General features: G+C 43.1%; 1 protein-coding gene across 1 annotated transcript in view; it reads left to right on the forward strand.

The window, feature by feature from the left end:
• The first annotated feature begins 10,652 nt into the window (after positions 1–10,652).
• LOC140658682 (sodium/hydrogen exchanger 2-like) overlaps positions 10,653–22,698 on the forward strand; it is a 30,068-nt gene continuing 18,022 nt past the window's right edge. Inside the window, exons 1-4 of the mRNA XM_072877368.1 lie at positions 10,653–10,818; positions 12,313–12,776; positions 13,740–13,990; positions 18,782–18,999. Coding sequence (XP_072733469.1) covers positions 10,653–10,818; positions 12,313–12,776; positions 13,740–13,990; positions 18,782–18,999 — 1,099 coding nt within the window. The remainder of the gene's footprint in view (positions 10,819–12,312; positions 12,777–13,739; positions 13,991–18,781; positions 19,000–22,698) is intronic.

The raw sequence follows: 22,698 nt of genomic DNA on the forward strand, positions 1-22,698 counted from the left end.
TGGTGATTTCTGGGAAGATGAGACAGATTTGTTATTCACTTAGATACTATTTTTAGTTCAATTTTATTTTAATTGACATGTTTCAATCCATGACATGCTTTGGATTTATTTATGTTTGAAAGATACCGAGCCCCATTCTGAATTTAAGTGAGTAAAACTCCATCAGCTGCACTGGAGCCGTGCCCGTTTTCACTAGCAGGAAAAATGGCTCAGTGAACTCAAATTACATAGGGAAAATCACTTAAAAGGTGTGCTTTTCCAGACTGCTGAAGGACAGCAGATGTATTTTATTACAAATGAAAGCAGTGCCACATTTTACAGGTCAGACACAAGGCCAAATTTGGGCTGGCAGTTATGCTTATCCACGTGCCAGAAAATCTGAAATTGGAGGAGAAATACCGGCAGGGAATTTTTGCTTTCATTTCCAGTTCTCATTCCGTGTTCCCACAGAGAAATATTCGCCAGGTACTGGGACCAGGACCCTGGAATAAGCTGGGCTCTTTAGTTAAATCTACCCAGTTAACTGAGACCTATAGTTAGGATGTCATTCCCCAGCCTGTTATCTGTTGTGGGATATAAGCCCCTATAGAAGGTGACTTAATCTGCCTGGGTGTTTAATAGGGATTTTTACGTGCCAGGTCAACACTAACAATTTTTCTGATATCTATTAAATAGTCAAATGATGATATCTAGTGGTGGTTTCCTTTAGTACCTTTTAGTTCAGAGGTTTACAACCATTTTGCAAATAAATCTCAAAGCCCAGCTCTCTTTGGAGGGAGGATTATTTCCCACAAAAACAGATGCCCAGGTGCACAGAATAACAGCTTCCATCAATTGATGTTCTTTTATTCTGCAGGTTAAAATCTAGAAAGGTGGAATCCAGCTTTCTCTCCACTAGTTTATATATGAAATTGCACTTCTGATCTTCTTCTGTTTTGCTCCTGGTTTACATACAGCTTTACAAAAATGTAGCTGTTTGATTTTAATTAACCTAATTTGCTTTTTCTTTACCAGAAGAAGCTCACCACTTAATTCCTGCCTGCTTCTCCTTTGAGTTAATTTATTTGTGATAACCCCATCAATCTATTGGGAATATAAATCACCTGCGTGGGTCAGCAGCCGCTTGGTAAATGAGTGCCCAGCTGCTAACAAACTCTGCCACTACCACGTATTACGTCCTGGCTGCCTGCGGGCTTCTAAGTGGAAATAAAAGTGTTTAGTATTGACCTATGAATCCCAAGAGGCCAAAGACCTTCTGCCGTCCTGTCCCACGGAGGGACCGCGGATATTCCCCCTTCACTTGAGGGCTGTGGTCTGGGGGAGGCAAAAAGGCTGGAGGACTATTTGACGGAGTGGAGCAAGCCGGCGGGGGTTTGTGCATCGATCGGCAGCAGGGCTGTCCGGAGCTGAATTACTGAAACTTGCCCAGAATGTGCTGGGGCTCTTTTGTGGATTATGTCTATCAGGACTTTATTGTGCTTGGGATGCTTGTTTTGGGCCCTCTTTCAGGGAGAACATATGGCACTGCTGTTAGGATCTTGTTAAATCACCAATTCTTGGAAACAATCTGGCATCTTGTCCCTTTTCTGGGGGCTTTATTTATTGATGTTTGCTTAAGTGCTGAAAGATAGGTGAGCAAGGGGCTGAGGAACTTCACCTGGTGAATGAGAACTGCAGGAGACCAGAAGAGCTGTGTCTGCAAAACCAACCACAGAAGAAGCCCTAAGACTCGCAGGCCTTTTCCATGTCTCAGTAACGCTGCTTCTCCTTGAGGGTAAGTGGAAACAGCATCTTCCTAAATACAGCTCCAGTTATGTAAAATTGAAATCTGTGGCTCTGAACTCTGTGGAACTCTGTTTGCTCCGTCCGTCAGCAGTGCTGGCAAGTTAGCCGACGCTGGCTTACGTGTTTATTTTGGTAGCGTCGCTGCAGTTGAATTAACCCCAAAGAGAGCTGCGAGCTGTAATTTCTCTCTGCCATTTACAGAGGACTGGAAACCCTAGCTTTGCTGTGAATGTGGAGTTTTATTCATCGAAGCTGAAGTTCTTCGCTTTACATTAAGAGCCAGGGTATGGCTCTAATTCACTTCTCATGCTTTTGTATTAGGCTTTTCTGCAAACTCGCAGGTCCTACCCTACCCAGCTGTAGGAAGCCCCACGTAGGTTTCCCAAGTTCTAAGGCACAGCGTATGCTTAGAGTTCCCTGTGACAGAAATGCACTCACGGAATATTGCTGACGTGTAAGCTCTGACTTACTATTTAGGAGTCCTCGATGCTCCTCAAAAAATTTCTTGTGTTGTGCAATAATATAATTTCTTAATATGCTGCATTGCTATTTTTGTTCTCATTCCCCATCTGTAGTGACTACACACTTCTGCTTTCCAGTGCCAAATTGGTAAAACACAATGACCATTTATTTAGTTGCTCTGTCCATTGCTCAACCCTATAAAGTTGGTGATTCAATAATTAATTACTACTCTGAGATGTAACAAAGTTAACAAAGAAGAGTGAGAGAAAACCCAGACTCATACTTGCTCTCATACTTTTTGTGTACGTAAACTATTTTACTGATTTGTTTCAAATGAATAACATTTGTGAACTTGATGGAACAAGGAACTGCAAACTAATTTCCAAAAAATCTTGGCTTGAAATTTTAAATTAACAGAGTCTGTTCATTCTTATTCCGCTTTTCTGTGAGTTGAATTACAAAAAACCTTTCCTGGAACAGAAAATAGACATTTTCGTGTTGCATATGCAAAAATTGTGCAAGTTAAACTGTAAGATAATATGCTTGGATATCTGCACTGGTGGTGTTTGAATGCTCAGAAAGGAAGCCGACACAACTCCGTTTCCCTTTGCTAGCCATTCACCACTCGAGCCCAGCTACTAGACATGATGTACAGGTCACTGATCGTAGGCGATGCCATTGCACTGAAACGGGTTTCGGGCAGATATATTGAATATTTTTATATATAACAAATACATCCTAGGAAGTAGCCACCTGCTTATGTTTCTTCCAAAAAAGAAACCAAAGGCTCCATTCAGTAGATAAAGGACTTCAGAAAAAGTAGACCTCTCCTAATGGTGCATCTCCAGCCTACCTTGGAGCACGCTGCGGTGCGTGGGACCAGCGGGTGGGTGTCCAGAGAGAGCAGCGTGGTGCTTGGTGAGCCAACAGATGGGAGCTGACCTCCACGCTGAGTTGAAGACCCTGAATTAAAATATCTGTGATAACACTAGTAAATATTCAATCTTCAGGAGGCAGGATGTGCTCACACCTCTGTCTGAGGTGAAGAAATACTGTGCTCATGTGTATTGGATCCACTACAACTTTATTACACGACATTTTACAGTCATAAGTTTTCATGCAGCTGGCACTGCAGTTTGCCTGCTGTAATCTCTTCTGCTGATTCCCAGGGTTCGTTTTCCTCTTTGGCTCTTGCTTTATTTGGGGATTACAGAACTATCATGACGAGGCACAATGACAACAGTAATATTCAGCGTTTGGTTTGTCCAGGCTTGTGTATTTTCCCAGTGGGTGGTCAGCAGTTTGGTCAGGGGACAGGAAGAGTTGAGTAAACTGGCAGAAAATGGTGAACGAGAATAATTTCTTCCATCCTCCCCTGCAGCTGAGGCCGTGTGTGAGCATGAGGGAAAGCACCAAGAGCAGCAACGGAGAGGAAGCAACTGATATCCCTCACTCTTCCCAGCAGCCAGACCACAGCTGAAGAAAGGATGGAGCTTTGCGAAAACGTTGGCGTGACCCATGGGCACGGCCTATGCTGATCCTACCAGGACAGGTTCCTGCAAGAGTTTGTTCCTCACACCATGAAACACCTTCCAGTCTTGTTATGTGTAATGCTCAAGGCCAGAGCAGGAAAAACCTTCAGCTGTGCTCTCATGAGGAGGGTTTGAAGGATCCTTGAAGTCCTACTGGTTTGGGCTCCTAATTAATGAGGGCTCCTAATTAACTTCCATGTCCTGGTTGATTCAAGGGGACTGTGCTGCTTCTGGTTGGACTCGGCCTCTGAATCTCTTAGACTGACCCCCCGTACAGCACCGTGACCTAGAGATTTTCTGCAGAGATTTAAGGACTTGACTCTAATTTGATCATCTAAAAAATAATGAGTATTAAAAGTATTATTTAATGGGAGAAATCTCATACCACCACTTGAATATGAAACTGATTTGCAATTGTGTGTGTTCTGGATGTGTCTCTGGGAATTAAAAGTTTGCAGTTTAAATTAGAAAAATAGTTTCTAGATTACTAAAAAGGACGATATTAGTTGTTTTATTGAGGCCACAGTTACAGGCTTCTCCGGTTATAATGATGAAGAAAAATATTAAAGGCCATTTAGTTTACAAGTCATTTAAGCAATAATTGCTCAAAGTGCTCAAGCTGTTATTGACAAAAGCAGAATCCAAACAGAAGTCAGTGCCAAAATGATTAAAGCTGTACTCAGCCTGGAATTGCCCTATAGGAATTCTTTAAGACCATGTTCATTAGGCAGTTGTTAAATGTAAAGCTGTAATGCAGTCAGTTTGCAAGTCTGCCGCCCGAATGCTGCATCGCAGGGAGCGTAACCAGGTTGCTGCCTGCGATGACAGCAGTATGGAAACTATGTGGAAGCTGTATGGAAAAAGAGTGGGTGCAAGGCAAGGAGAATATGGATCTTTTGGATCTTCCTCATGTTGATACGGGAGGGGCTATTTGTCAAACTCTCTCCATTTAGGCAAGGTATCAGTGACAAATCGGTGATTTTCAAGTTGGCGAAAAGTTAAGCAATGAACCACAAAATTTGCATCTAGCACTGTATATGTTTTCTGCAGCTTCCTGATGATGAGAGAGTGTGCGGGTACAGAGAATGTCTTACTCTTCTGATTTATTCTTCTTTACTCATTTCTTATTAATACCAAATTTCCTCACTGTAGTTCTGTTCAAATTCTTGTTAAAGCCAGATTTTTGAATGAAGTCCCTGATGTTAAATTAAACATGCATTCCTGCCTGGGCTCTGTGGGGTGCACACGAGTTAAGCAGCACATCAATTCATCCAGCTCGCTGCAACGCAAAGTTAGTTTCTCAATATATTCACGGCCTGCGATATACTGAGAAAAACCCATGCTGTGGCTTTCAATTTTAAGGGATTTTCCATTCCTGCTGTCCAGCAAAGCTGCAAGTGCAATGCTTCCCAGCAAGGGAAGTGTGTTGAAGGGCTTGGTCTTAATTTCAGTTCCGATTAAATCTTGCTAAACTGCTTGTCTGCTTTACGTGTTTTCTGTGTTTGCTCGCGAGCTTGCGTATGGATGGAAATACATGCCCTCCTGTCCCTGCTTCTTCAGAAAGAAGAGCAGTATTTTATGCGTGGTCTTCGCTGTCCATATTAAAATGTAATGGAAAATGCAGGCAATGAGGAGGAGAAGCTGAAAAATAAGGTGATTGTATGTGAAAATATGAGCAATTTCCATTCTGATGGGGGAAGAAGAGATTTTGCACCTTCATAAATGAGAACGGCTTTCTCCTTCAAATTTTAGACTACTCATGTAAACAAATGGACGCTCTGATGGGGAAAACTCATATTTACATACCAAATGCAGATCTCATTAACGCTTATATTTTATCTTTTCACAACGAGCTGATTAGATGGAGTGTACGGGTAACTTTTTAAGAGCTTTTCTACGTGTGTCCCACAGCTTCAGTGGGAGAGCTGTATTCATTACAGCACAGAACCAGCTCCGTGAGGATGTATATCTGAATTTTTGCTTGGGGTGGAGAGGGAATCAAACTGCCCTCCTGGTTTAGCTTTTCTGGAGAGGCTCCTGGATATTAATTTGCTTGTGGAGCAGGATGCTTTTAACGAAATCTGTTGGCTGCTTTGTGCAAAAAGGAAGGTTTTTTAGGGTAAGCTGGAAAAAAGGTTTACTTCAAAAAGGGCGGGGGGAAGAAAGGTGATAACACTAAAACATCATCTGGGTGATCCCAAACATCATCTGGGTGATCTCTAAATAAAATTCATAGAATCCAGCATGGCACACTGAAGGGTTTCCTCAGAGGAAGGTGAGAGCTCCCACAGGGATAATCCACTGCGTTACTTCTGGGGCTGCCTGTGGTCAGAAGGTAAGTGTTCCCTGGGGGGAAAGGTGCAGAAATCATTTGTCTTCTGAAAAGTGTATGAGCTGAAAAATTGATTGCTATATCATGCCTATAGCGTCAGAGTCAAAAAGTCTTGGAAGCGGGTGTAGGGTAGGTAAGGGATTAGGATCTACTCATGGATTTTGAAGAGTTGGGGGATTTACAGAACTAGACTTGTCCCAGGTCTGCCAGGAGTGGTAACGCCGTCGGAGCCAAAATCACTTTTGGAAAGAAGGTGCAGAAGGGCAGCTTACGTTTGAAGGATTGCTGGTGTAGGGGAGAGCATCCCTGCTGCGCTGCCGGGAGCTGTGGCTCAGTGGCCGTGGCTCGGTGGCCGCGGGGCGGGCGGTGTTGCCGGGTGTTTGGGTGATGAACAGCTAGGAGGAATGCGGAGGAGCGTTCGCAGTGCCTGCTGAGGTCCTGCGGAGACTGCAAAGTCTGAAAGTTAGCAGAGGCAAGTGTGGGCTATTTTCCGAAATCAGGTTGTCTCTTTAGGGTGCTGTGCCCAATCAAAAGGCATTCTCTCTTTAGGAGAAAACAAAACCACACTGAGAACGGACACAATGCCTCTGCATCGAAAGAATTTCTGGAAATATTAAACTTTCATAGTATAGAAAGAGAAAAAGAAGTCTTAGCCTTTCTGAGGTCAGTAAACACCACAAGTATTTATTTGAAAATCTCTTCATTCTTGCCACAGATGATGAAACCACAGGTGGAGCTGCTGTGGCCAAAGGTAGCCCTGTCCCTGCTGGCAGCAGCTGGCCCTGGGGCTCTGCTTTCCTGGGATGCCGCAGATCTGGCATTTTCTTCTGAGAGAAGAAGTATATTTTCTTCTATGAAAGAAGAAATAATTCTACTAGGATTACCTGAGTTGCACTGAAGAGTGGAGTTCAGCGGGGGTCCCAACAGTGGGAAATCCTGCAGTCCCTTTGCGGTGAGAGGAAGACGTCCGATGAGTTTTGAGCCTGGCAAAGTTTTTGAGAGGATTATACAATGTGATTCTTTGTGCTGGATGGTTCTGGGAGGCCCCAACCCAACGTAAGAATTTCACATGTTATTAACCATGAACTGTGAAACTTTGAGTACTTGTAATTGAGTAAAATACTTAAATGATTTCCTGATTTGAGGCCCAAATAATATGGAAAGGCTTTGCAGTACCGTAGCTAGAAGGTGCACCGCAAATTGTTTTTCTTTCCCCCCATTTAAGGCATGAGCTTATTCAGAGTTCTCTTGCATAAATTTCAGTGGTTGATATATGAATTTCAGGAGGTGATGGAAATTGGGATTTAATTGACAATATTTATTTTTTCATGAAGTGATACGTGCATTCATAGCAAAAAAGAGAAGGCATAAGTTAGAACATACTTAGAGGTAATTACACATCAGGAAGGTAAGAGAAAAGACTGCACATCTTTCCTTTCACTCTCAAAGTAAGTAAAGAAAAATAATTTGTTGCAACTGATTACAGAGTATGATAGCAATAGTTAAAACCATTAATCTGATGTAACCTTTTCATTGCAGGAGCCTGAATTCTGGTTGCTGTTACCATATGACACAATACTCCGTTCTTCTCATAGTCCTCTTCATTCCAGCAGGAGCAAGGTACTCGTCAATAAGATTATGGGGATCCGAATCCAGCCCTGAAACCTAAAATGTGAGAAAGCACATTACGTTAGAAAAAAAATGAAAGCGTGCCAATAAACATATGATCAAATGGTACTCGCATTAAAAAGTGGTTCAATAATATCAATAGCCATTACAAGAGGAACAACATGTATTCTGTTATCATAGAACTTTGGAAAAACATTTTGTCTTTGGCTTTTTGTTTATTTATAACTAATATATAATGAACAGTGATACATATAAGAATTTAAGGGAAGGAGCAAGCTTATTTACGTAGAACTTTAGGGTAAAACAATTCAAAACAGAAAAATGAGGAGTTTCAAAATCAAACTTGAAGGTTCTCACTGTGATGAAATACAGCGTCCAAAATATTTGCAGAGAGCCTGTCGTTATGCTTGCACAGGTCTAGGTACAGCGAACCAGTCATTCGGCTGAGAAGGGCAAGGGAGCGTTTGAGGAGGTGCTCGAAGCTTTGCAGGATGAAGGCCAGTGTGCAGAGAGAGGCTGCACGGATCCGTCTGCGGGGGGCTTGTTGCAGGGTTGCAACCATCGTTACAGAAGGGAGCAGAGAAGAAAGCGAGGGAAACGGGTTCATTGAAAACTCTGCACAGGGTACTGGCTCAGGCTCTTTTCCCCTCTTAACATTTTACATCTTTTTCTTAAGAACCACGGTGTGTTTTGCTCTGTTCGGACAGGGAGGTTTGGTGAGCAGTTAAGGTAAATAAGTACGCATGTGTCTCTTTTTGCTTCACCTGCTAACTGTTGCTTAGTCCTTAAGGTCCTGATTTTATAAATTAACTTTATTTGAAAAATGGAGCATATTTTAATGTTATCCTCTCCGTTGACCTTCCTCAAATACTGTCCCAACTCTGCTGGTTTTTTCTGGTTCCATTATCAAATAGATATTGATTCTACACACAAAAGCATTTTCCAGATAGTGCTATTGAGCTCCATGCTGCAGATCATTTTTCCGTCCAAGACACAAACATTTCATTTTTGGCATAAGGTAAATGTAAGCAAATATTAATTTTCTTGTGTTTTTCCTGAGAATAGCAAAAATCAAAATGGATTGTTTGGGGTGGGGGGAATGGGACGTTGGCAAAACTCCTTTCCCATGCCACCGAACTGGAACAAGTCTTCAAACTCCCAAGTTCAGCACCAAATATTTCAGCAGAAAGAGGAAATATGATGGCTTGGCATGCAAGCCCAGGCTCAGAACTGCTTCCACTGCTCTTAGCTCTGGCTGAGTAATTTCTTAATTACTTCTTAACTGCTGTTAAGAGCACTGTATTCTCCCTCCTTCAGAGTAACAAGGGATCCCGTCTCCTCACCTCTTCCTCTCCTCCCCATCCTAGACCCTATAGAATTGTGTTATGGAACAAAGATGGAGGAAAACCCTGTGGAATTTCTGTCCTCCAAGTGTCTGTCCTGCAATTTTGTTTAAATATACAAAGGGAGAAGTGGCACCAAGTTTAAAAAGCTTAGTTTGCTAGAAGACCGCTCTAATGAGAGGAGTGTTGCTTTGCTTTGAAGTCAGCAAGTGTGGTAAAGGCACACTATAAATTCAAGTGAACCGTGGTAAAGCAGAGAGAAGTCACTCCTAGAGTGTATCACTGCATCTCTCCTGTCTCCCAAAGTTTATCCTCCTCCTGCTTTACAAATCAGATGAGAAACGGGGAGCTCACGTGGCACTGAGAAACCCAGGGTCTGTGGCTGCATGCTGTTGGGTCCTGACTTTACAGCAGCAAAGTGGGTCACCAGCTTGTTATTGGCAGCCCAATTTTGGTGTCATTTAGGCAGCTGAAGAGAAACAAATAGGCCATCGATCAGTCTAGCAGCAGCCCGGGGCCTCTGTATTTTAATTACATGTGTTCTCTGGACCACATTCATCCCTGTTGAAACATCATCAACTTCAGTGAAACTCCACAACGGGGGAATTTGGCCCAATATGGTTTTTTTTATTCTGTATTATTAATACATCTGACGCTATTGCAAATAACTTTTTATTTTTCTGTCTCCCCAACTTTTCTAAGCAAGCTCACTCAGTTTTTGATGCCGTTTTCAAGTAGTGAAGAAAGATGAAGATAAATTTTCCTGTTAGCCCTTATTATAGGAAGAAGCTTTAAGCAACTGTTGAACCTTATTCTTCCAGTACAGGTGACCTCTATCCAGCACAACGCTGCAGCTCTGTATTTAGCATGAGAAAGCTGGGCGCTCTGCTTGATTTACCAAATGGAAACTGTGATTATCAGTAATGTTGCTGCCACGTGTTCTCTCTGTGGGCACTGGCGAAGTCCACTGTAAGGTGGATCCATTTCTGGATGGGGCTGTTTCACGTGGGACCTGTTCCAGCAAAGCCTGGCTGCTCCAGCAGCAGTGAAGAATTCCTCCTGGCCCCCTCCAAGAAGGGTTTCTGAGAGACTGGAAGGCAAAATATGTCAAGAGTTAGGTCTAAAATGCAGTTTGCCTCTTTCTCAAGCATGCCTAGATGTGCAGTTGGTCTGAGCGCATGAAGCGTTTCTTCAAGGAAGCATCAGCGGGAGGAGCCTCTGCCTGTCCGGGCGCGTGGTCCCAAAGGGTGCGATTCTCCCGCAGGGTCTCCCAGCTGGAAACTAATGGACCAGGGAGGAGAGCCAGCGTGAGGCGGAGCGGCTGCTTCTCTCTTTGCAGCAGCCCATGCGACGAGGGCGAGGCGAGCCCGGCTGTCTCCAGCAGCACTCCCAACCGCTGGCCCGCAGCAGGGAGAGTGGGAGCAGCCAAATCCCTGCGGCAGACGGCTTCCAGGGCAGATGGAGGGGCAGAGGCCAGGGTGCAGAGCTGCAGCTGCTGTCCTAGCTGGGTCCTTGCTCTCCCCCGTCCTCCAAGCCACCAGGGTCAGAGCCCTGCGAGGCTCCCCACCGATGCCGCTGCTGGAGGACGTGATCCCGGAGAACGTCAGCTGGGCTGCCAAGGAAGCCCAGGGCAACGAATCCTCAGAACACGCGTTTTTCTCTCTGGATTATCAGCATGTTCAAGTCCCCTTTGAAATCACCCTCTGGATCATGCTTGCATCCTTGGCCAAAATAGGTAAGGCATCTTGAGAGGGCGAGGAAGGACGGGGGTGTCCGTGGGGATGGTGCGGGCAGGGGTGGGCTTTGCTTCACCTCTTCTCCAATCTCAGAGCCTGAGATAACAGGCCAAGTCCTAAGGATGCACATGTTGTGTGCCAGACATACTGCACGCACGGAAAATAACTACCCAGTTGCATTTTAGGTTGGAAATGATGGTTTTCCATCTAGAAGTTCACACCTGTGCATGGTGTTGCCATTAGAAGGAAAACTATCAGGGTTTCCAGGAATTTTATTTAACTGCAGTACACACCACGGTGTGCCTTCATCTCCATTAGCTTGCCACCTACACGACGTGCAGGTTGTCCACTGACATCTTCATCTTAAAATGAAGACTCCTTGGTCCTCAAAAAGGGTACTGCATCTGGCCAGCCACAAGGAATAATGCACTCCATGTGCAGGGTGTTATACAGCCTAAAATAAAATCTCTCTGCATCAAGGAGGTTATCTGTATAACGACACCTAAGAAATTATATTTCATATAACTTGGACCTATCTTTTCTTTTTTTCTGCAAAACTGGGCATGGGAAAGTGGAAATGATATATTCTTTTTTTTTTTCCCTCCAGGAATTGTGATCACTTCTGTTAAATTACTGCTATAGAAGTTATTTTATAGCATTTTTAATTTTTTTCCTCAGAAGGGAGAAGTCTCTGAGATTCATTTAGATCAGAATTTCTTTCAGATGGAAATGGTCTTTTCGTTTCACTATTCTGCATATTATATGATGAGATCTCAACTCTGTTAACATTCATGAAGAAATAATAATGATCACAGATTTTTTTTTCTTATTATTCCTATTCTGGTTTGGTTTGTTTCAATTACTTTCTTTCTTTTAATAACTCACCTCGAGTACTTGTATTGGTTGTCAGCATTTCTCTCTAACATTGGGTGTTGTACAAGGCTGGCTTGATTGGACTTTTTTCAACGTTGCCTTTAGCTTTAAGTGTTAATGATTAAATAAAATTAAAAGTGGCACCATTTATAATTGATGAGAATGCTTTTTGTGATTTTTTTTTTTTTAATGTATGGAATCTGTATTGTGTTTAAAATTAGCAGTTGCTATTTACATTAGCGCTGAAGATGGCATGCTAACTAAATCATGTCATAAATAATTCCAAATATCTTTTTATTTATGCAGATTATTTAGGTTTTCTATTTGTGCATTACCTAAAAATATATCTTTAACCTTATGCTATGATGAAATGCAGTCTGAACCAACAGTAATTTTAGAAAGGTTGGTGTTTTCAGTAATCTTTCAGATTTTCTAGCCAATTTCTGATTGAGCGACTTCACCTTAATTGTGCGCGTTTATTACTGCTACTCCAAAGCGTAGCCCGCTGGAGGTGGGAGCACGGGGAGCCTCCTCACCCCAGCGAGGAGCTGTTTGGTGCTCTTCAGCCAGTTTGGGCTGATGAGATAATACTTTTTTTTTTCCTATTCACCCCCTTCCAGGGTTTAATCTATATAACAAGCTGCCTTCTGTCGTTCCCGAAAGCTGTTTATTGATATTTGTAGGACTCATCATGGGGGGAATCATCTACGGCTTAAACGACAAGTCACCGCCTGTTATGGACAGCGACATCTTTTTCCTCTACCTGCTGCCACCCATCGTCCTTGATGCAGGGTACTTCATGCCCAGCCGTCCCTTTTTTGAGAACATCGGCACTATCCTCCTCTACGCCGTCGTGGGGACGGTATGGAACGTGTTTGGGATCGGCTTTTCCTTGTACGGGATCTGCCAGGTGAAAGCCTTTCACCTGCAGGACGTGTCGTTGCTCCACAACCTCCTCTTCGGCAGCCTGATTGCCGCCGTGGATCCCGTGGCGGTGTTAGCGGTCTTTGAAGAGATACACGTCAATGAAAAGCTACACATTTTGGTCTTTGGCGAATCGCTCCTGAATGACGCGGTGACGGTGGTAAGGACTAGCCTTTATTTTGAGTATTTAATGTTCAGAGGAAGGATGGGCAGGTGCTGAGAGGTGGGACATGAGATCTGCAGAGGGAAAAGGCATCAACAACCTCTTCTAGCAGAGGGCTCCTGGTCCACTTCTCTGGCCTGAGGTCCTGAGAAGCTTTCAGGTGAACATCTCTGTGTGTGTCTGGAGATTGTCGTGGTTTAGCCCCAGCCGGCAACTAAGCACCACGCAGCCGCTCGCTCACTCCCCCCCGGTGGGATGGGGGAGAGAATCAGAAGAGTAAAAGTGAGAAAACTCGAGGGTTGAGATAAAGACAGTTTAATAGGGAAAGTAAAAGCCGCGCACGCAAGCAAAGCAAAACAAGGAATTCATACACTGCTTCCCATGGGCAGGGAGGTGTTCAGCCATCTCCAGGAAAGCCCGGCTCCATCACGTGTAACAGTGACTTGGGAAGACAAACGCCATCACTCCGAACGTCCCCGCCTTCCTTCTTCTTCCCCAGCTTTATATGCTGAGCATGACGCCATGTGGTCTGGAATAGCCCTTTGGGCAGTGTCCCTTTGGATCAACTGTCCTGGCTGTGCCCCCTCCCAGCTTCTTCTGCACCTGGCAGAGCATGGGGAGCTGAAAAGTCCTTGCCCAGTGCAGCAACAACTAAAACATCTCTGTGTTATCAACACTGTTTTCAGCACAAATCCAAAACGTAGCCCCATACCAGCTGCTATAAAGAAAATTATCTCAGCTGAAACCAGGACAGAGATAGAAATGCATGGGAGTGCCGCAGCACCCCCGGGTAGGAGCCTGACCTCCAGAGAAGGATGCTGACCCTGCGCTGGCAGAAATCCCAGCAGCTTATTTTAGTGTCATTGCTATGTATGGTCATGTGTGGTTAACGTATGTTACGTATGGCCATGTCTGGCCATCTCATTAACGGCTGTTTTTCCTCTTTCATTTTTCACCCAGGTGCTCTACAAGCTATTTCGATCTTTCTGTGAAATGCCAACCATCAAAACTGTGGATGTTTTTGCTGGAGTTGGAAAATTCTTTGTGGTTGGGCTAGGAGGAGTTTTAGTAGGTCTTATTTTTGGGATGACTGCCGCCTTTACCACACGATTCACCAAGGATATCCGTGTCATCGAACCGCTCTTTGTCTTCCTGTACAGCTATCTTTCCTACCTCACTGCCGAAATGTTTCACCTTTCAGGGATCGTGGCGTAAGTATGTCCCAGCATCTCATCTGTCCGGGGAGGCTTTCTGGCTATATTTACTGAAAAGTATCAGAAAAAGTTTTAAAGTAAGTTTGCTTAGTTGGAAATCTGTATATGGCAGCGAACAGCGAGTGTAAAAGCCTGTGGAAGAGCTGGGAGGTGTAACCCCGTTCCACACATTACACATCAATGGTAATCGCTGCAAGTCACAAGCCATCCAGATGACTACTGCTGGGCAAGCTTCAGATGGCTGATTGGCTTATGTAAGTTATTAAGGAACGTTTATTTGAGCTCTATGTTTTTCGTTTGGAAACCCTGAACGTTCAAGCAGCGAGATGTCTAGAGAGTTTGGCAGAGCCAGAAGAGGCTTTCTTGGCATATTTTGTTATTTTCCACGTCTGGCCCAGTCAAAACTAACACTGGAAGAGCTGCAAGGAGTATTTAATCACATCCTCAGAAAGGTTTGCTCTGAGTTTAGAGCACGTCTGTTCTAGCACCCTCCTCCTGATCTGCATGCCCTCCGTACCGGCTGGCTTTGGGCGGTGGCCCCAAAGGCGTGCTGAGACAGACCTTACGGTGAGGGAGCAGAGCGATGGGGTGGGAGTTGTGTGTCCCCGCCAGAGCTGACGCCTGGGAATACTCCTGCTGCTCGGGGGTGGAGGGCTCTAGTGGAAGCCTCTGCTTTGGAGATTCAGACTTACTGCCAGAAGTTGTTCAGACACGGCTCATGAGTTTGTCTGGCCTCCTGAGTGAGGGTGTCATCCATCATCTCTCTGTCTCCAGTTACGTTTGAAATCTGCTGACCAATTTCAGCCAAAGTCGTCGGAGATCAGGGTTGCTAAGGTACTAAACCCAAACTGCTTGCGATTTACTACAGCGCGGTCAGTCCTATACACTCTTCAATCTAAAAACCACTTTAGAGCACTGAAGGGTTTACTCTGCGAAGCTTTTGTGCAACCAGGGTACGGCAACATGGGCAGACGAGGACAGCCTGTGTCCCGCAGCCGAGTCCCGCGCTGTATCAGATACCACCTCGCGTATTCCCATGCAACTTTTCAGATCAGCAAAGAGAAGCTATTTGTTTCTGTAAATTCAGTCTTTCACAAATTGTAATTTATAGATAATACAGTTAATTTATTTTTCTTTTTACTGGGTAGGTCTTTCAATAAAATGAATAATTTTGGGACAGATCCTTCCCTTTTAAGAGAGGTAACTGAGCTTTGGGCTTACGTCGTGCATTTCACTTGCAGAGCAGGTGCTGAGAAAAAAATAGATGTAACAATCCTAATGGTCAAAGAAAGCTCACCTTGGAAAGCAGAGACAGATGAAAACCAGAGTGATTCAGTCCTTCTGGTTTCTGTGGGCTGATATCTGTTGCATTTGGTTCTCCTGCCTGAACTAAGTCAGCTGGTGCTGAGGATCACCACCACCTATTTAATATTTCCCTAAAGACTATGCAGTGCACTTAGGCTGCATTGATAGCTACAGTGTAAACAACTGTAAATCCAATAATAATGAAGATAAAAAGAAAATAAAAAAAATTAAGTCAGGTGCCAGCTAGACACAGGAGTATCTGGCAGATCTATTTGAAAACCAAGGATACTGCTTTGGATAGAAACCATTCCTATATCTTGCAGATTTTTTTCCCTCGAATGGTTAATAGGAGCAATATTCTAGCATTACTGAAAACAATTCTAGCTCCGGGAATAGGTAAGAGAAAGCCTATTTATAGGAGCGTAAGACAAAACAGTGGAATAAATATGCTGCATAATCATCACGGAGCAGAAAACATTCAATCCTAATGGTGTCTCCTGCTATCAATCACAGTCTACTGTACCCATTATGGAACCCATTTTCTATTCTTTTGAATAATGCATTGTTTCTAAAGCAAAACAACTGCAAAGGCAGCCGATTCCTGCTCTGCCAGTCTTATAATTGCCAAATTATAAATGCCTCTTTTATATATCTTGATTTCAAACAATTCATTCGTTTGTGACCAGGGAATACTGTATTATAAGAAGCAGATCTTGGCAGTTTGTTTCTTTGAAAAATAAATTGATTGCCAAAAAAAATCAATTCTACATAGTCCAAAAAAAAAATCTGTGAACACAACCCAATCTGCTAAACAGTTCTGCAAATGTTTTTTAGCTTGGTTTCTCTCTTTCTTTTCCCCCCCCCTTGCCCATCTTTGAAGCTGTGACAGAACAGGTCAAGTTTATTCCCTATCTGTGAATCTGGTGTGAACCCATATTCTTTTCCCAAGAAGTGTTCCCAAACCACGGCTCTGGAAGTGACTTCCCATAAGTATTTGTTGGATTTCTTCGTTCCTAGCTGGAACTATTTTATCCACTCTTTATTGAGGCAGACACAGAAACAGAAGATTTTTTTTATTATTTTTTTTTTCCTTCACTTGTGGTTCCATCCCTGTTACTCTTTCTGGCTCAGTGCTTTATGCAAAGTGGGTCAGTCTGAAAAGGATAAATCAAAAAAGACCAATTTCAGAATGTTTTTGGTATTGGTACATTTTCTTAGGAGAAGAAAGATGGGAACTCAAAGAACGTTAGATGAAAAAGGGTACTTGAATCTTGGTCTCATGCTGCTGGCTAAAAGGGGATCTCTTTCCCCAGTAAGAGCATTGTGGCTTTTCCCAGTCCGACCTTTCGTATCCTGTGCCTTTACTACAGGTCCTCTCCCTGAAGCCCAGTTTTAATTTCAGACAAACCCAAATGTTTCTTTCTCCTTTAAAAAAGTATGTTTTTTTCAAGGCAATGAGGAAAACAAAATAACAATTATTTTTAAATGAAAGAAATAGGAATGTGTGTGTTTGCTGGGTTTTTTTTGTTTGAATGCAAAGCCCAGTAATCAGCAACTCACAGTGGGTGGAAGTGCATCTTCATTTAAAAAAAAAATCTTTTTTCCTTGTAATTTCTCATTTGTTGTTCCAACTGAATATCTGGTAAATATTTTCCCGTAATAGTGTTGCTGATTTTCTTAGTGCTTTAAGTAGAGCAGAAATTAATGTAGCTGTTGTTCATTCCTTCGTCTTGGTCCAACAATAGATGCAGAGTTGTGGCAGTGAAGATGTGTTAGCGATTCGCTGGTGAGCCAGAAGGAAAGTGGCCCTTACTCTGCCTTTGTTAGAGCGGTGCAGATTAGGAGCAGCAATGCAATGGCCGACAGTCTCTTCCTGAAATAAAGAAATAGCTGTGGAGGGGAGAATCAGCGTCTTTGGTTTCATACAGGTTGTAAAACCACAACCAGAGAACAGCCAGCTCTGCCCATCTGCGAACTGTCCTGTTTGCTGGGGTCAGGGCCAACCCTGGGTTTTTTCCATCAAAGCCCAAATAATGCAAAGAATCTCCTTTGTGAAATTCTGGAGTTAAATGTGATGTTTTCACTGTAAAGCAGTAGTTGCATGGCTGTTTTCTGAATAATTCTAATGAGAGGATACGTTATGGAGAATGTGCTGCAGAGGCCACCACCTATCTTAACACCTATTTGCATCTATAGGGGTCACATTCCTGTCCTGGTCAGAGCTGGTGTTTCAAGTCAGTCTGCCAGACCCAGGTGCACTTTTGCAAGCTAAAGATCTACTTCTTTGTGGGCTTGTCTGTGTGTGATATAATGTAAAGAGAGTTACCATGATGTCCCTCGTGAAAGGAATTTTTAATGCGCTGAAGCTCCGTGTGGATGGCCTTACCAAATACGGATGGAAATCAGATCTCGGAAACGTGAAGCCGTTTTGCTATTGCTGGTACAATGTTTAGAACAAAATATTTCTGTCCAGGATAAAATATAAAAAATGGAGCTTCGACATTTTGAGCGCTCAATTGTTTTGACCTTCTAAGATTGCTGGCCTGAAAATGTATTGATTTGAAAAGCTGATGAATTAGGCTAACCACATGTACCCTGTAACTTGAAGAACCAATTATCCATGAAAAATTGCAAGGCGGAAGTTTTAATTGGTGCTGCACACTTCTGAAGTGACCTTGGATATGCGATACCTGAGGAGGTCAGATGTTCCGACAATAGCAACAGCATTTCTTGGCTCATTGTGCGTCCTCCTGAGTGTGCTTGAGCATTTTATTATCTCTTGGTTCCATGGAGCCAATGGCTTCCTAACTGGGCCCAAATAATATACAGTGCAAGTCTGGTCAGGCTTAGAAATATACAGTGTGAGGTGTGTTGTATGCTTGAGTTTCTCCAACTTCAGATGAGCTTTGGTCCCTTGGGTGAAGGAGCACAGCATCCAGGCTGCTCTTAAACTACACTGATTCTGAGTCCTACAAGAATCTGCTGTAGCGACCAGATATCAGCCAAACTCACAGGACTCCTATTTACACATTTCTCATCCTGAGAAAACAAGTCGCCCGTTCCCTCAAATGTCTTTCTCTCATCCGTGCAAAATAGGTCGTGTGGGCTCCTGAGCATGAAACTCTTCAGCCCAGATGGTTAGAGTTTGGCAAAGTTAAAGAACAGAAAACAGTGTATTGTGATGGGAAGAGCTGGGTGTAGTTAATTGTAGGTATTGCTGTATGGCTATGATAAATGCAATAGATGGTGAGTTGTTTATCTGTTAAAAACCAGATTCAGACAGTCTGGTCAACCTATATAGTATCTTACTGTCCTGGTGGTCCTCCTGGTATTGTTGGACTGATGTAGGAAGCGAATCACTACCCAGTGAGATGTCTGCAGACATCCAAGACTTGAAGAAGCCTATTTTTTTAAATAAATGACAATGTGTCGATTTTGTATGCTTAAGTAGAAAAATTTATTGTTTCGTTTTCATTTTCTCAGCATCATTGCTTGCGCCATGGGCATGAAACGTTACGTGGAGGCCAACATCTCTCTGAAGTCTCACACCACAGTTAAATACTTCATGAAGATGTGGAGCAGCGTCAGTGATACCCTCATCTTCATCTTTCTTGGAGTTTCCACCATTGGAGAAAATCATGAGTGGAACTGGCCATACATTTGCTTCACTGTCATTTTCTGTCTCATTTGGAGAGCGCTAGGTATGGTGAAATTATAGATTTTATTTTTTTATATATATTATTACTTATGGGAGTGAAAAATGTGATTCCATTAAATGAGAGAATGCTCCTGCCCCCACCATCAGCCTTTCCTGCTCGCTCTGTGTGTGTGGTCATTCCAGATGTGAATGCAAGGACTGAAGTGGGACACCCCAGCCAATGCTTCCCTCCTCCTCCATCGCTTGCTCAGTAGTAAGTCTTGCATTTTACTGCGATTTCCTAGTCTGTGCACTCACCGTAGGCAGCACTGGTGCTAAATAACTAACTCGTGATACCTACTTTATCAATACCTCTGTCTTAGACCCTTCTTTGATTGCCATGGTCTCCTCTTCCATTTCAGTGTGTCTTAGTCCCTTGGTATCTTCACAGTAGCAGGGAGATTGTAAGTACATAGCTTGGGATCAGAGCGCCGTGTAAAACCGTGGGGCCTCTGACTGCATATTCTGAATTGCAGAGATTTAAAGGATTTGATTCCTTAACAAGTTTGTGTACAGCAGCATCCTTAAATGGGAAACTGGAGGAACCTGCAGACAGCTGTCCCTGGAGATGCTGTTCTGCTTTACAGAAGAGCATTTACCCAGCTTAGTAGGGTAGATGAGAATTGGGACCTAAAATGTGAGGATGCTTCTGCTCCAACTCAAGAACTTCAGATAAGGATTGAGAATGAGAGAATTGCACAGAATCAGGGAATTGCTGAGGTTGGCAGGGACTTTTCAAGATCATCTGGTCTAACCCCCTGCTTAAGCAGGGTCAGCTAGACAGGACTGTGTCCAGATGGCTTTTGATTATCCATGGACAGAGACTCTATAACCTCCCTAGGAAACTTATTGCAGTGTTTGACCAACCTCACAGTGAAAAAGTGTCCAAGACTTAGTGATAACAAGAGGAAGAGAGCTATGCATGAAAATACACTCTTGATAATTGTGGCTAAAGATAATCTTGTGGAGACCAGTTACAATGAAAACCTGAGTCCTGGTCCCAGAATACTCTGGATCCCATTTTCATGCATTGTAAATGACCAGAAAAATAGATGCACTGTTTTACCATTGTCCCCAGTTGTATCTTGCGCTGATTTGGTGTTCAGAGAGGCTGATTCTTCGTTGCCTCTTATAGTGCGCAGTTACTGTCACCTAAGTGAGTGCAGAGTGCCTCCCTTCTCATTGATGGGTGTTTCTATATATTAACTGTAGCTGCAAATACAACAGAGAACACATTTTGGCGAAGAATTTGAAAGCTAAAAAACATTCAACAGGATTTATGTTTACAAACTACTGAGTCAAACAGAGTGAACTCAAATTTGATAGACACTTCAAGAAATTGCTTAAATAGGATAGGCCATGATTAGCAAGACATAGCAGAATGGTTTTTATTGCTGTTAATACATGCCAAGGTTTGTTTTAGTAACTGTGCACCATAAATGCACTTGGAAACATGCTTATTAGTCAGTTGTGCATACATGCAAATGTTTTATTACGATTAAGTGGTTTCTCTTAAATTATTTGCTCAAATGAAAAGAAGTTTTGAGTGAGTTTGACTTTTTTTTGGTTCAGAAAGTCTTCATTGCAAGACATAAGGAACATGGTAACATTACAAAAACACACCGGAAATCCTCTGGCTCTCTAAACACAGCTCTTCTGATTGCATTCTCAAATTATGCAGCGCATTATTAGAGAAGGGCTCAGCGCTGCAGCCAGGAAAGAAAACCCTCTTTCTGTTCAAAAATCCCCCTTGAATTACATAAGAACATACAAACCAGGGCTGAAAATCGTCTTGCACATCTGATCCTGAGTAGGGTGTCCCTTTTCCGCAGCACCTTGCTGGAGAGCCGGAGGTGTGCCGGGAGGACGCGAGCCAGGCAGGGTGCTGCAGGAAGCCGGGCTGGGAAACTCCTGCTGTGGAGGTGGTGGTTGAGGTTAGACCCTGACCTGCTCAGACTCGTCCAGCAGCTCCGGACGTGCTCAGGGCGCTGATCCAGAAATGGGAGGCACCCATAGAGTTTGCTTGCAGGAATTGGGGACTTTTGGGTTGACAGTGCTGGGATTAGTGTGTAAACTGTACTCTAGTCCTTTATTGGACCCTCCCAGTGCTCTTAAATGAGAAATGATTCTGCTGAAGCCTGGGGCCTGGAATTACTTTGATACAAGGATTGGAATTACAAGGATCTAAAAAGCAAAATACATTAATTGCATGACAGCACTAGTATCCTACTGTTACCCAAGCACTAGGAAGGTTGCCTTCTGCTCTTTGTCAAGGTGTATCTCCAGAAGAAAATACATTCTGTTCAAAATGATTAATTGTGTGTCATCCCATGGAGCAAACTGGCCTTGAATTAGTTTAGGGAATGCTAATAATAATTTATGAGGAAGGATTAATTAAGGCAAAGGCCAGGATATCAGCTGAAGTAAATTTTGTTCCTTTAAATCATCGGCACTGCCTGAGCTTTACAGTAGCTGCAGATGTGATCTGAGGTAAGCTTTATTTTATTTATTTATTTTTTAAGTTACAAAGAACCTTGAAACCAAAGTACTTCACATCTGCTGGTCTGGGCACCAGCTCCACGGAGCTCCGGAGATGGGGAAGGTGTTGCAAGGTTCAGTTAATTGAGTCCCCTATTCCTGACCATCCCCAGCCTTTTGTTTTCTTCAAACTGGTCTGATGTGCAATCAAAGTTCGGATATTTTTAGTTGTACATGTGCGGGAAGATGTTTGCTATGTACGTTACAAGTGCACTATTTCTGAGGTTTATTTCTTTTACAAACACCCTGTAGAAAAGCAATAGTGATGTGGATCCAGCTAATTCCTAGCAAAAGCCGATGACAGTCTGTGTCGTCAGTTCTCAACGTGGCCATCAATCTTCAGGAAATAAGATGCTTATCATATCCGTTGGTATTATGATCGTGGCTTACTGATTTAAGGCCCAACTTCTTGTACCTTTCTGCATCTGTTTATGTATTTGCAAATGACTATAAATTACATCAACTGCTGTGTCACCTTACGTAGTCTTGAATTCATACAGTATAAATCTTTGAGTGAAAGATTTGTGAAGAAACAACATTAACACAGGCAGAATATAGCTACTTATCCAAGCTACTGCTTGGAAACTTTTGGAAATTGGAGGGTAACTTGTGGCTAAATTGTTGCTGGTCGTTTGCCTTGAGAGCATTTATAATCCAAGCAATTCAAGCATTTATTATCGCCAATTAGAATAAATCAGTCAATATTTCAGTTCAGTTCTCAGAATCTGGCTCCGTATCATAATACGAGTAAAGTTTCGGCTGGCACATGACTATAGATTTGCCCTAAAAACTTTAATTAACTACCATCAAAATAAATGTGCTAATACATCCTATGTTGCCAGTGGTTATTGCTTGTTCAGTATTTAGCTGATGCTGAACACTGAGTCACCAGGTAAACGGTATTTTCTGGTCATGGGAGCGGGATGACACTAAAACTCCCCTGCAGAGTTCAGAGTCCTTCTGAAGGAAACTCTTGTTTCGCAGGTGGACTGTGATAAGCACAAGGCTGAGTTAAAAAACAAGAGAATTTGCTACAAGATGAGCTACCTAAAATTTTATAGTCGTACAAACCCCCCGAACTGTGGCCAGTCAATGGTGTTTGTGACCCCCCAAATCAGAAATGTGCTGGGGATTAATTTTTATCTGGACAAATCAAATGCAAACC

Source organism: Ciconia boyciana, chromosome 12 (genome assembly GCF_034638445.1).
Source record: "Ciconia boyciana chromosome 12, ASM3463844v1, whole genome shotgun sequence".
Classification (NCBI taxonomy): Eukaryota; Metazoa; Chordata; class Aves; order Ciconiiformes; family Ciconiidae; genus Ciconia; species Ciconia boyciana.